Genomic DNA, 13,981 nt, shown 5'->3' on the forward strand with positions numbered 1-13,981 from the left:
ATTTCTGCCTCTCTGGTCATTTGCATAGCAACAGGAGTTAAGACAGCATCTGGAAACACTGGTTGCCCAGTGAGCATCAGATGAATGAATGCATGAGCAAAGCAGTGTCTTTTGATACAGGAGAAAACCATAGTAAATCTCCCTCTGTGTTCATTTGCACACTGCATTCTCAGGTCTTCAGACCGACCAGAACTAAAGCTCTGTCACTGATTCTTGTCGTTGCTCATTCGAGTTTTGCATCTGGCACTTAGCTTTTGAATCCAGGTGACCTGCCTGGCCAGGATCAGAGCTCCAGCCTTCACAGAAGAGCTCCACTAGCAATGATATGGTCCTGCCAAGTGACTACAGTAGTGTGGATTGAGCAGTGGGATTTAGACCTGTATCAACTTTTCAACTTGTCTAATTGTGGACACACTCTAGATATGGCACATAGTGACCCAGATTTCTGTTGGAAAGGGCTAGAACTTAGTCATGGGACTGATAGATGAACACTCTGTCTTGATACAGAAAATAGCGTTTTGCAAATAGGTTTCACAAATTCTTGTCTGCCAAGTGCAACAGAAAAAGTATATGAATTTGGGATTGAATAAGCTGTGCTGGAGTCCTGGTGCTGATAGCTATCACCCTGTGAATTGGTTTTTGAAGTTTCAATTTTGTAGAGGTTTTCATTGCATAAAAGAAAATCCAATGTATTAATCATGAATAAAGCACATATGAAGCCTGATTTTCTCCTTATGGAAGTCTCAGACATATTAATACATACTTTTGAGCCCTGAGAACAGGTTGTTCTCACATTACCATGGTTGACATGTCTCTCAATATATTATACTTTTAACACCTGAGACCAGACTGGAAGCCCCAAAGGAAATTGATTCTTAAGTTTTCAACACATGCATTTTTTCATTGATGGAATTAATGGTTAACGGCCAACAGTAAATACAATTGTTGGTACATGTGCAAAATTTATCAGTTTCCTACAAAACACTCTAACCCCCCAGCCTAGGTCCTCCTCCACCATATGCACCAGAACCTGCACCCCACAGCCAGCCCAGAGTCCTTTACTTTGGTGCAATACACCAAACCCAGTCCAAATTCTACCTTATGTTTCTCAGCTTCTGTCTATGAATGAGATAATTCCATATCCATCCTTTGCTTTCTGGCTGATCTCATTTTAAATGATTTCTTCAAGATCCATCCAAGATGAGGTGAAGAAGGTGAATTCATCATTCTTTTTCTTTAATGTTCTCTTTCTTAAGATTTTTATTATCTTTATTTATTTGATCGAGACGGCCAGAAATCAAGAGGGAAGGAAGTGATATATATATGTTGGTATGCTTCTAGTTCTGCTTCTGGGACCCCTTCTGTTACATTGCTTGACATTGTGGTCTATTTACATGGTCATTCTGTTACATTGGTTTGGTCTCACTCCCCCTGCCCCCGGGAGATTTTGGTTTAGTCCTTGCCTTTTCGCGCTCCTCTCTTCTCCCTGCCCCCTATCTTAAGTACTTCCTGGGTTCCCGACGCTGCCGCCAGAGGAGAGAGAAGAGGACAGATTTGTGTTGTGATTAGATTAGATTAGTTTTCTGAGTCGTTCGCTCATGAATAAAGAAATACTGCTTCTCTGCTCAGCCGTGTGTCCCTGGTCGTCTGTCTCCCGCCACGAAGCTAGCCCGGCATACTGGCACGGTGAACTCTGACTGACATATATATATACATGCCCTGGATCAGGTGGATGGAGCTAAATAGTTGATTTTATGTACAGATTTTTTTTCAAAAATGGGAGCTACTCATTGCCCTAATCCAAATTTCTAGCCCTTTTCTCTACTCTGACACCATTTTCTCTGATAATATTCTTACCCAAATTCAGGGTAGCTGTCAAACTCAAGCAAAACTACCTTAGTTGTGTGCCTCCAGGTACATGTCTAAAACTGACTTTCTAGCTTAGCTTTATTCTACCCCCAAATCCTTAATTACATCTGCTCTATTCCTATTTTTTGACTCCTATTCATTAACCATTTTGTCTCAATTTATGTCCAACCACCTTCCAGATACCAAGTTGTAGATGCTACCCTGATTCCATCCCAACTTCTCTGGGCAGACAATCTCACCAGTGTGTCCTGGAACCCCACCTCTCGAGAGCTCTGGCCCACTAGGGAAAGATAGAAACAGGTTAGGGGTATGGATCGACCTGCCAATGCCCATGACCAGCGGTGAAGCAGTTACAGAAGCCAGAATTCCTACTTTCTGCACCCCAAAAACAACCTTGACTCATTACTCCCAGCAGGGGAGAAGTGATAGGAGGAAGAAGATAAGAGGGCTCTGAACTCCAGCTCCGTCAGCACCCAGAGAGAGATAAGGAAAAGGAGAGGGACATATGGAGGTATTAATGTTGTCATAGTGGCTTAGAGGAGAAAAGAGGATTGAATCAGGAAGAAAAAGGGGGCAACGATGTATAAATGTAGACCGATAGTTGTAGAGATGATGGTTGGCCTATGTCTACAACCTTGGGGGAACTACAGTGACTAGTAGTGGGGAGACAGAAGATTCAGAGCCCTGATGGTGGGAATGGAGTGAATTTATGCCCCTGTTGACATGTAATTTTGTAAATCATTATTAAATCACTAATAATGTTTTTTTCTTAATAAAAAGGAAGGGGTTGATAGAGAGGAAGAGAGAGAGAGACACCTGCAACCCTGCTTCACTACTTGCAAAGCTTTCCCCCTGCAGGTAGTGACCAGAGGCTCAAACCCAGGTCTTTGCATATTGTAACATTTGCACTTAAACAAGGAGCACCACCACCTGGCCCCTCAAATTCATCATTCTTAACAGCTGAGTAGTATTCCATTGTGTATATATACCACAACTTACTCAACCACTCATCTGTTGTTGGATACCTGGGTTGTTTCCAGGTTTGAGCTATTATAAATTGTACTGCTAGAGCAGGGCGGTGGCACACATGTTAAAAACTGTGCTGCTATGACCATAGGGATACACAGATCTTTTTGGATGGGTGTATTTGGTTCCTTAGGATATATCCCCAGAAGAGGAATTAGGGTCATAGGGTAGGTCTACTTGTAGCCTTCTGAGAGTTCTCCAAACTGCTCTCCTACCATCCCTGAGTAATACAGTGTATTATTAATGTCACTAGTACCTAGTAAGTAGGCACTATAGCTATGAATGGTGGTGACATTTCCTGGAGTCATAGAAAATGACTCCAACCCAGAATCTCTGTTCCTCGTCAGTATCATTATCTGGAATCTCAGAAGCACTAGCTCCCATCTGTAATTTTCTGCATCTCACAAAATGGCCATAAACCTGCTTGCTAGTCTCCGTGGTTCTATCTGCTTCCCAAAGAGCCTATGAAAAAGTCGGAGCAGGTGGCTGAGGTGAGCAGATACACAGCTAAGCTGACCTGCACATCAACTGGAGTACTGCATCTTCCAGGCTAGAAGTGGCTTTGTAAGTCAGAGGAGAGTTTAGGAAATGCCTGTCATCCTACAAAGGGGTTTAAAATATTCTTGTTCTGAAAATTAATATTTATTCTCAGAATTTATGTATGTGTGTTTGTGCATGCAACCCAAAATTTTCATACTAGATTTTTGAATGATTGAAAAGGGAGAGGATATAAAGTGGGACTGGTATGCCAAATTACTCTGAACCCCAAAGAAGAACCCCAAAACTGCTGTTTTGGAATGTCTAAAGCCACCATGCTTTATCTACCAGGCCTGTAGCATCTCTAGATCGGATGTTGTCTAACCTAAGCCAGGGGAGAACACTGGACAAAGGTTCAGTCATTAAGAATAGAGGATGGAGTTTCTCAAAACATAAGCAAAGATTAAGGTGAAGAAGGCCAGAAGACAAGGAACTTCCTGGAGAGAGAGAGAGACAGACAGCCAAGGTCAGTGAAAAATCCAGCTCTGCCTGCCCTGGGAATAACTGTTCCCTCACAGTTCCCTTTCAACTCTTTTCACAGATGTTCTAATCTAGATTTCAGCCAACCCACTGTATACAGGTATGTAGGATAAAAAAATAGGGGTTGGTCTGACCCTGCTCCCCTCCATCTCCACAGGTGGACAGATACAGGCAAGAATGGACACATCACCTTCCCAGAACAGAGGTCATGAGTCCCAGGAGCTGACGGAGGAAGAGAAGACTGTGGTCCTAGAAAATCAGGAGCAGTTCCTAACTCAGGTGGGGCGCTGAGAGTGGGCTGGCAGAGACAGATACAGCTCAGGTACGTGGCCTTTAAAAAGACAGGCCTCGGAGGTCAGGCAGTAGCGCAGCAGGTTAAGCACATGTGCAAGGACCGGCTTAAGGATCCCTATTCCAGCCCCCGGGTCCCCACTTGCAGTGGGTCACTTCATAAGTGGTGAAGCAGGTCTGCAGGTGTCTATCTTTCTCTTCCCCTCTCTGTTTCCCCTCCTCTCTCCATTTCTCTCTGTTCTATCCAACAACAACAACAATAATAATAACAATAAAAACAACAAGGGCAACAAAAGGGGGAAAATAGCCTCTAGGAGCAGTGGATTCATAGTGCAGGCACCAAGCCCCAGAGATAACCCTGGAGGCAAAAAAAAAAAAAAAAAAAAAAGACAGGACTCCACCACTGGAATCAAAATTAATTTTTGCTTTTGGTTCCTTTGATTTGACCTGGACTGCCACCAGTGTTGTACCAAATGCCCTAAAGGGTTCAACTACTGAAAGGCTTCCTAAACACCCCTTCATTCCAAACATATGGAGAGAGAGCAGCCTGGCTGCTGGGGTCTACACCTGTCAGCCACACATTTGTTTTACAAGCAGGTCTTAATTAATTGCACTTGGCAGAGCCTGCTTGTCTCCAACACTGGCTTACAGAGGTATAGAAATGTAGGTACAGAGTTTCACACCTACCACCAAAGTTCCACTTGCCATTGCACCAAAGAGATCAGAGATACTGCTTTTAATTTTTTTTTACAAGAACCTCCACCAGTAAAAAACACTATGACTTTATGGAGGCCTAGATGATTTTTAGCAATAAAGTATTTTTAATTATTTTTTTTCCACTAGGGTTATCACTGGGCCTCGGTGCATACATACCTCCATAGCTCCATGGCTTTTTTTCTTTCTTTTCTTAAAATGAGTTTATATTTTGTCTATTTTGGATAGAGATAGAGAGATGTTGAGAGAGAAGGGGGGAGATAGACAGGGAGCAACAACAACAAAAAAAAAGATACCTGCTTCACTGCTCATGAAGTTTCTCTGTTGCAGGTAGGGGCCAGGGTCCTTGCACATTATAACAGTGTGCTCCACCAGGTGTGCTGCCACCTGGCCCCCTCTTTCTTAACAGAATATGAGCAGCGCAGGGGGGAAGGGGGGGACAAAGAGCAAGAGTGTCACATATAGCATTGCTTGACTGCTCATGAAGCTTCCCCCCATGTAGCTGGGCACCTGGGACTTGGACCTATGTCCTCACACATGGTAATGTCTGTGTTCTACTACCGAGTCCCAGCAGTAAATGTATTTTACTTATTTATTCTTTTTTTTTTTTTTTGCAGTAATGTGGATAAGGACTATAGCTGTAGTGGTTATAAGTAACGATGGAGAGACCAAATGATGGAGTTTTACTTTTTATTTTTATGACTGATAGCCTATTAGATTATGGGAAAGTCATTATGCACACTGATCACATATTCTCAAAAATCTTTGGTGCTAAATATCATCGCTTTCTGGTTTTTTCAATGGCCATTGTAGTGATTCAATAATTGGTTGAATCTTTTTTTTTTTTTAGTCTTTATCTGTTGGATAGAGACAGTCAGAAATTGAGAGGGAAGGGGGTGATAGAGAGAGAAAGAGACACCTGAAGCACTGCTTCACCACTTGTGAAGCTTTCCCCCTGCAGGTGGGGACCAGGGGCTCTCACCTGGGTCCTTGTACACTGTAACATGTGCACTCAACCTGGTATGCCACCACCTGGCCCCTAATTGGTTGAATCTTTTAAGTTATAGATACTTGAGTACTGTTGAATGTAAAACATTAATTCCCCAATTAAAAAAAAAGAATTCAAATAAAAGGTTAACACAAAAAAGTTCTGGAGACATATACAAGATATATATCTACTTAGCATCATTAAATAAATTAATTAGGCTGAACCATGATAAATATCAAAAATTCTCAAGTATCTATTTATTCATTTATTTACTTATTTATTTTTAATTGCCACCAGGGTTATTACTGGAGTTTGGTGCCTACATGAGAAATTCACTGCTCCTACCAGCCATTTTTCCCTTTTTTTTTTTTTTTTGATAAAAACAGACAGAAATTGAGGGGGGGTGATCAAGAGAGAGAGGAAGATAAATACCTGCAGTACTGTTTCACCTCTCATGAAGCTTCCTCATTTCATGTGGGAGCAGGGGCTTGAACCCAGGTCCTTGCACATGGTAATGTGTACACTCTACCAAGTGAGCCATAGCCCATTCCCTCAGTAAATATTTTTAAGTAAGGCACATATATTGCTTTTTAGACACATGAACATTATATATTTAATAGACTATGATGTAATTATAAACATAACTTTTATATGCACCAGAAAACCAACGCATACATGTGATTCACTTTGTTGTGATTTTCAGTTTAGCCAAATGGTCCGGAAACAAGTCTTCGAGCGAGGTGTGTGTGAACGTGTATGCATGACTCTGAGTGACTCTCATGGCCTTCTGAGTGTCACACTTCCCGAGTCAGCCTCCCCCAGCCAGCATCCCCCCTTACTTTGTAAACGACAGTCCGCAGGTTCAAGTTTTGACTCAGAGACACCACCAAAGCATACACTTGGGGAGCAGGCAGGCTGCAGAGCTCATTCATGGCTAACCAAGAGGTTTCATCCTCAGGAAACTCCAACAGGAGACGAAGCATGTCCCGGTCACACCTTCCAGACAAGGCTATGGTGAGGACACTCATGAGAACCTGTTTGGAAAACTGAATGTCAGACATGAACACCTCTGAGACAGGACCCAAGACAGGCCTCCCTGAAGAATTAACCCCCAGAGAGTCCCCCTTTAAATGGTATTTTTGGTTTTGTTTTTTATTAACTTTATTGGGGGATAGTGGTTTACAGTATAGTCATCTTTTTAATCATTATATTTATTTATTATTGGATAGAGACAAAAGTTGAGATGGGTGATGGAGACAGAGAGGGAGAGAGACAGAGATACACCTGCAGCCTGATTCACCACTCGTGAAGCTTTTCCCCTGTAAGTAGAGACCAGGGGCTTGAACCCAGTTTCTTCTGCACTGTAATGTGTGCACTTAACCAGGTAGACCACCACCTGGCTCCACCATTTTTTTATTTTGAATATAAACAAAGAAAAATTAAGAGGAAAGGTTGGAGATATACAGAAATAGAGAGGGAGACACCTGCAGACCTACTTCACTGCTCATGAAGCTTCCACCCTGCAGGTGGGCAGGCATTGAACCTGTGTCCATGAACACTGTAATATGTGCATTCAGCCAGGTGCACCACCGCCCAGCCCCTACAGTAATGTCTAACACACAGGCACAATCTCTCATCTCCCCTTGACTGACATCTAGGAGACATAGCAGGACCCCAGTGTCCCTTCATCCTTTCCCTGCTTCCCCAGAGTCCTTTCCTTTGGTTCAATAAACCACGCCCAGTCCAAGTTTCACCTTGTTTGCCCTTATTGTTCTTTGTTCTTAAGATCCACCTATAAGAGAGATCATTCAGTACTAGTCTTTCAAGTTCTGACCATGATATTGCAAAGGAGGTGACCTTATCACTTTTAACAGCTGCATGATACTCCATTGCATATATGTACCATAATTGTTTAGCCACTCATGTGTTGTTGGGGATGTAGATTGCTTCCAAGTTTGGGATTTTACAAACTGTACTGGTATGCATACATCTTTATGGGTAGGTGTTTTGTTTTCCCTGGGTAAATCCCTAGGTGAGAGATCACTGAATCACAAGGCAGGCTCATTTCTAGAGTTCTGATGAAAGCCCATTTTCCCAAAGAAATATGATTTGGCCCACAGATACAATCCCAAATGTGTAACCTGGGTCAAACATTTTGAGTGGCAATACTTCTCTGCTCTACCATTAGGGAAGCATCACCCCCTCCATACACAGTAGGAGGGGACTAGGGACTTGAACCTGGGTCCTCAAGCATGATAAAATGTGTGTTCTTTGGTATAATCATGGGCCTTTTGGAATATAACTAAAATAGGACTACTAACTATCTATAAAATGGAGACCCCCAAATCTTCATCTGCACTATTCCAGCCTTTAGGTTCATGATTAGTCAACAATTTGTTTGGATTTATATGTTAACTCTTCTTTCAGCCACCAGGTTCCAGATGTTACCGTGATAACAACCATACTTCCTTGGGCAGATGGCCCCACCAATATGTCCTGGAGCCCCACTTGTCCAGAGCCCCGCCCCATTAGGGAAAGAGAGAGACAGGCTGGGAGTATGGATCAACCTGTCAACGCCCATGTTCAGCAGGGAAGCAGTTACAGAAGCCAGACCTTCCACCTTCTGCACCCCATAATGTCCCATGGTCCATACTTCCAGAAGGATAAAGAATACAAAAGCTATCAGGGGATGGGAGGGGATACAGAGTTCTGGTGGTCAGAATTGCATGGAGTTGTACCCCTCTTATCCTATGGTTTTTGTCAGTGTTTCTTTTTCATAAATAAAAATTATAAATTAAAAAATGTGTGTTCTACCCAGTATAGCACTGCCAACTCCCAGGTTATGATTTCTTCTCCTTCTGATAGTTAGCTTTATCTTTACATTCAGTTTATCAGCTTGTCACCTTTGTCAATGTGTCACTACTTTTTTCTCCTTCACATTTGGAATGAAGGGCTTATTTCCATACTTTTCCACAGTTTAAAAAGAAAAAAAGCAAATCTATTCAGACAAGGGACTGAGGACAATATATTGAAGTGTTGTGTGCTTGATTAAGGATATATCTAGTAGTAAAAAGAAAAGTGATTGGACCTGACTTTAAATCAATGGCCTTAGTGATCTGTCACATCACAAAGTAAAGTAAACAAATTGTAACTCTCTTTTAATTTTTTATTACCATTATTTATTGTATAGAGACAGCCATAAATCAAGGGGGGAGAGAGAGAGAAAGAGAAAGAGAGGTACCTGCAGCACTGCTTCACCACTTGCAAAGCTTTCCCCCTAAAGGTGGGGATAGAGGGCTTGAACTCAGGTTCTTGTGCATTATAACATGTGCATTCAATCAGGTGTGCCACCACCTAGCCCCCAAAGTGCAACTCAAGCCTAAGGCACTCTGAAGGCAGAACCCACTCTCCCTCAGAGACTCTCATTCTCTTACACCCTTTGACTGATTGCATGAGGCCCTCCTACATGGTAGAGCGGGTCTAACAAAATCACTTCCCAAGGACATTCAGACTAGTTTAGATACTATGGCCCAAGTCAGGTTTGTATATTTCATTAAGCATCGTGCATGGTAAGGATGCTATATTGTCAATGTGTGTTCTGAGTCTTTGAAAGACAGAGATGTGAAATGTTTTCATATATGATTAACCAAGAAGACTTTTTCGATATGGTGCTTGCATGGTGTAGAAATACCTTGAGAAAGATCTGCTTAGTGTCACTATTTCCACCTACAGAGGGAAGCTTCAAAAGTGATAAAGCAGGTAGGTCTGTAGCTGTCTGTCTGTCTATCAATCTATCTCTCCTGTGCAATTTCTCACTATCAAACAAACTAAATAAATAAATAAATACTTAACAATGGGTTCTATATAAAGTTACTGTTGTAAATGGATTCAACCAAGCCCACAGTTCTGAAGGAGCTGCTTTGACCTTGTGTGAGCGTCATCATACCCAGCCAATAAAAGTATCTCCCCACGGGACTTAAGTTCTTAAGTTGGTGATAAGAATGCAGACACCTATCAGGAAGAGACAAGAAATTGTATCCAGAAGGCCAACTGTGGTGCACCCAGTAGTGTGCATGTATTATCATACACAAGGGCCTAGGTTCAAATGGTAAGGCAGGTCTGCAAGTGTCTATTTCTTTCTCCCTCTCTATCACTTCCTTTCCTCTTATTTTCTCTCTGTCTCTATTAACAAGAGAAAAAAAAAAAAAGCTGGCTTCTGTGAGTGATGGGTTCGTCATACAGCCACCAAGCTCCAGCAATAATCCTAGTTGCAACTGAAAAAAGAAATTGCACCCATGTGACAATTGTCTTGTAAATCATTATTTTCCTAATAAAATGATTTGAAGAAAAACAAAATCTTTCCCCATGTGCTGTGGAATCTTGTTATCAGCTATCATCCAGGGCATCACCTGGTCTCCAGATGAAGTCATAATCAATACATTTTTCTAGATTTTCATTCCAGGGCAAAAATAGTGTTCTTAAAATCTGTATGTACCTCTTTAACCAAATAGGAATGATTTCTACGCCTTTTACTCAGCAGTTACATCAGACACAATAGTAATTCCAATAGCTCTTGGTTCCACTCTGTCTCTGGTTAATCAAACCACACTCTTTCTCCCATTAAAACCAGACTAGGTTTGAAAAGGCACCTACAGCAGGTGAAAACTGGTGTGAAATTAAAAATAAGAAAGAAAGAAAGAAAATAAAGATAGCACTCGGTTTGTTGGGCTCGAAATGTCACATATGAGCTCTGTATTACAGAAAACAGGCATCTTTCCCCTTGGGTTTTGCCAAGGTTGATGGCACAATTACAGAAATAAGACTTCCGGCTGTTTATGCTTTTCCTACATGTATATATCAGACAGGAAGCTTCAAGGAGTCAAGGCCCCAGGACACGTGACGCCCCACCACTGCGAGCCTCGGCTCATGCATGTGTGTCCACAAAGTTGCACACCCATGCACAAGTACACACACACACACAACTAGATGTGCACATATGTGTGAAGACATTTGTGCATGCACATACATGTGAACATGCATAAATGGGCAACTATGTTGTGTGCATAAACACATATGTATATGCACAAAGACACACAAGAACATGTGAGTTCTACACATGCCAAATGCCAGTCAATAAAAAGGCATGTGCTCACACATGCACATGCATGTACACATACCTGAGTGCACATGTGCCTATATACCTATATGAGTATATGCAAATATACCTATATGCACATACAAACAAAATACACACAAACACATACATGGAAACACTTGGAAAATCAGAAATGCATTTGTGTTCACACATTCTTACTAAGCATGCAGATGTAGTGGCTGGGCAGTGGTGTACCCAGTAGAGTGCACACATTACCATGCTTAAGGACCTGGGTTCAAGCCCCTGACCCCCACCAGCAGGGGGAAGTTTCACAAGAAATGAGGCAGGGCTACAGGTGTCTCTCTGTCTCCCTCTCCTCTTTTTTATAGTGAATTTTTGTGTGTATGCTATTAGGAAATCCACCTTTCAAAAAAGCAGTGGCCCAGAGGGCCCTGGGTTTGCAGAGATGTCACACACTGAGAGAAACTGCAGTGAAGGAGGAAGCAGGCACTGACTGCAGTAGATCTTGGTTGCCATAGGATGTCCCCTTCCCCTCTGCATTTCTTTCTCTTCATCAAAATAAAAGAAAGGGTGAGGGAAGGAAAAATGGCCACCAGGAGCAGTGGAATCCTCATCAGGCACAGAGCCCCAGTGGTAACCCTGGTGGCAGTAAATATATAAACAAATAGTTTATATGAGTAGGGTTTGGGTGAATTTGTTGGTTGAAAAAAATTAAATTATACCAAAATTTAGGGGTCTCTGGCGGGGGTGATCTCCAGGGGAAAGGTAACGGACTGGTTCTTACTCGCTCACGACAGGGGTGACACGAAGTAAAAGACACCAGGGAGCTCCTCAGCGTGTTAACTCAGAACTCATTTATTAGCAAGGTGGACATAAGCTAAATAGAAAAACAAATGAAGGGAATTATCACTGAAATATGTCAGAAATTACAGGTTTCTTAACGGTTGGCATGCCCCTAAGGTAGGGGGCTGGTATGACAGGAATTGATTAGATACAAGACAGTTATTGTCCATGACGCAAGCAACTTAATTTTCCAAAGGTATTTGAGAGAAGCATACGGGTTAAACCCGTAGGGTGAGACAGAGAGAAGATGGATATCAAAAAGCCATATAGTTTGGAATTTCTCTTGTCTGGGGTCTGAGGTGTGTGATAAGGTGTGTTCTTCTGTGATCAGAAGGTGACTTTGAATAAGTGAATCTGCGGCCATGTGGCCTGCAGTTAATGGAGGGAAGTATTGGGGTTTCTGTGGCCCTTTTGCTCACCTCGGTTGAGAGAGATTTACCAAGAGATTATCTTCTCAGACCTCCATCCAAGGACAGGGGTGGTTCTCCCTAAACTCTATCAGGCTTACACATAGTCCCAACACCAAAATTAGTTCAAGAAAGTCAAGTTAGTAATCATCTTTGTTTTCACATTCCTAAAGAGAACCGTCTCCACAGGGGTAAATAGCATTCTTGGTAGAATTGGGGCTGGCACCCACATGGCTCTCTCTCTCTCTCTCCATATATACATATACATATACACATACACATACACATACACATACATATACATACAAATAAATAAGTAAACTGTTTTAAATAAACAATTTTTTAAATAACTGACAATAACATCAATTCCTAGAAGCATTCTGATCATGAATTATTACTGTTGAAACCTTGAAGGGAATGGCTAGTCTTAGAAACCAAGCTGGTGGAATCACCCTAAATGGGCCATGTCATTGCAGTTACTTTCCTTTGATAGCAAAGCTATTAGGTTATTGTGTTACCAGGACCTCAGACAGACAGCTTTTGATTGCTTGAACAGCCCAAATAAACCACTAAACCTTTGTGGGTTGGTACCTCCCTGGGCCATAGTACATTTTCTACCTTCCTAACCTGATGAAAATGTAGACCATAAGCTCAGCCCCCAGTGACTAGCAGAAGGATGAGAGACAGATGAGACTCAGGATTAGAAAGGCCTGAAGGTTAGAATAATTGATCAAAACTGCTACCATGAAGTATGTTTGCACAGAACATGGCAAACCCTGAAACCTAAGTACAAAAATATTTAGCAACATGCAAATAGAAACAGATGTACCCTAATGGCAGACAGCAAGTTACTAAGAGCTGTCCATTGCTAAGCAGGAAGACGCAGCAGCAGGAGATGCAGCTGGAGTGGATTCGCCTGTACTTGAATCAGGTCAGCTCCCTAGCTGTGACCCTGAGCTAACCAGAGCATCCTACTTAGCTGTGAAAGCAGAGGAATGTCCTTCTCAGATGGGGTGAACTGAAGCTAAGGATGCCCTTGCCACCACGTCCATTTCTTAAAACAAAACAAACAAACAAAAAAAACCTTAGGGCCAGAAAAACTGCTCACTTGGATGGTGCACAACTTTGGCATGCATGCAAAGCAGGTTGGAGCCTAGTCCTCACTGCCTTGAAGAAAACTTGAGTGCTGTGGTCTCTTTCACTCTCTCTGTACCTCTCTGTTCTCTCTGTACCTCTCTGTCGATTCTCTCTCTCTCTCTCTCTCTCTCTCTCTCTCTCTCTCTTTCTCAAGAAAATCCTATTGAGGAAATAAGGCTAAGGATTTTTCATAAATATAAAACGGGCTGGAGAGGTAGCTCACCAGGCAAGGCTCCTGTTGTTATCTAAGCAGAGGACTGAGGACACCCCGAGGCGTAAACACAGGAAGCAGTGTTTATTATGCCAGCAGACCCAGTGGACTCCTGTCCAAAAAGGCTGGGCCCAAGTTATCAACTTCCCCATAGTTGACAGAAAGCTTAACAACTTTTTTTTTTCCTTTTCTTTCCTGTATAAAAACAGTACAACTTGTTTGGATTGTCAGTAGACTCTTGGGCAGATAGACCAAATTCTAAGTCCACTCTGGTAGCTGCAGTAAAAAGCCCTGTTTATACAGAGAAGAGTGGGAGATTGTCACCAATTGCATTTTTCTTTTCTTTTCTTTTTCTTTTTTTT

General features: G+C 42.2%; 1 protein-coding gene across 1 annotated transcript in view; it reads right to left on the bottom strand.

Moving 5' to 3' along the window:
• The window catches only part of ABCA13 (ATP binding cassette subfamily A member 13), a 594,731-nt gene that overhangs the window by 436,442 nt on the left and 144,308 nt on the right, over window positions 1–13,981 (bottom strand). Inside the window, 1 exon segment of the mRNA XM_007524553.2 lies at window positions 6,745–6,939. Coding sequence (XP_007524615.1) covers window positions 6,745–6,939 — 195 coding nt within the window.

The sequence above is a fragment of the Erinaceus europaeus genome, chromosome 14 (assembly GCF_950295315.1).
Source record: "Erinaceus europaeus chromosome 14, mEriEur2.1, whole genome shotgun sequence".
Taxonomy (NCBI): domain Eukaryota; kingdom Metazoa; phylum Chordata; class Mammalia; order Eulipotyphla; family Erinaceidae; genus Erinaceus; species Erinaceus europaeus.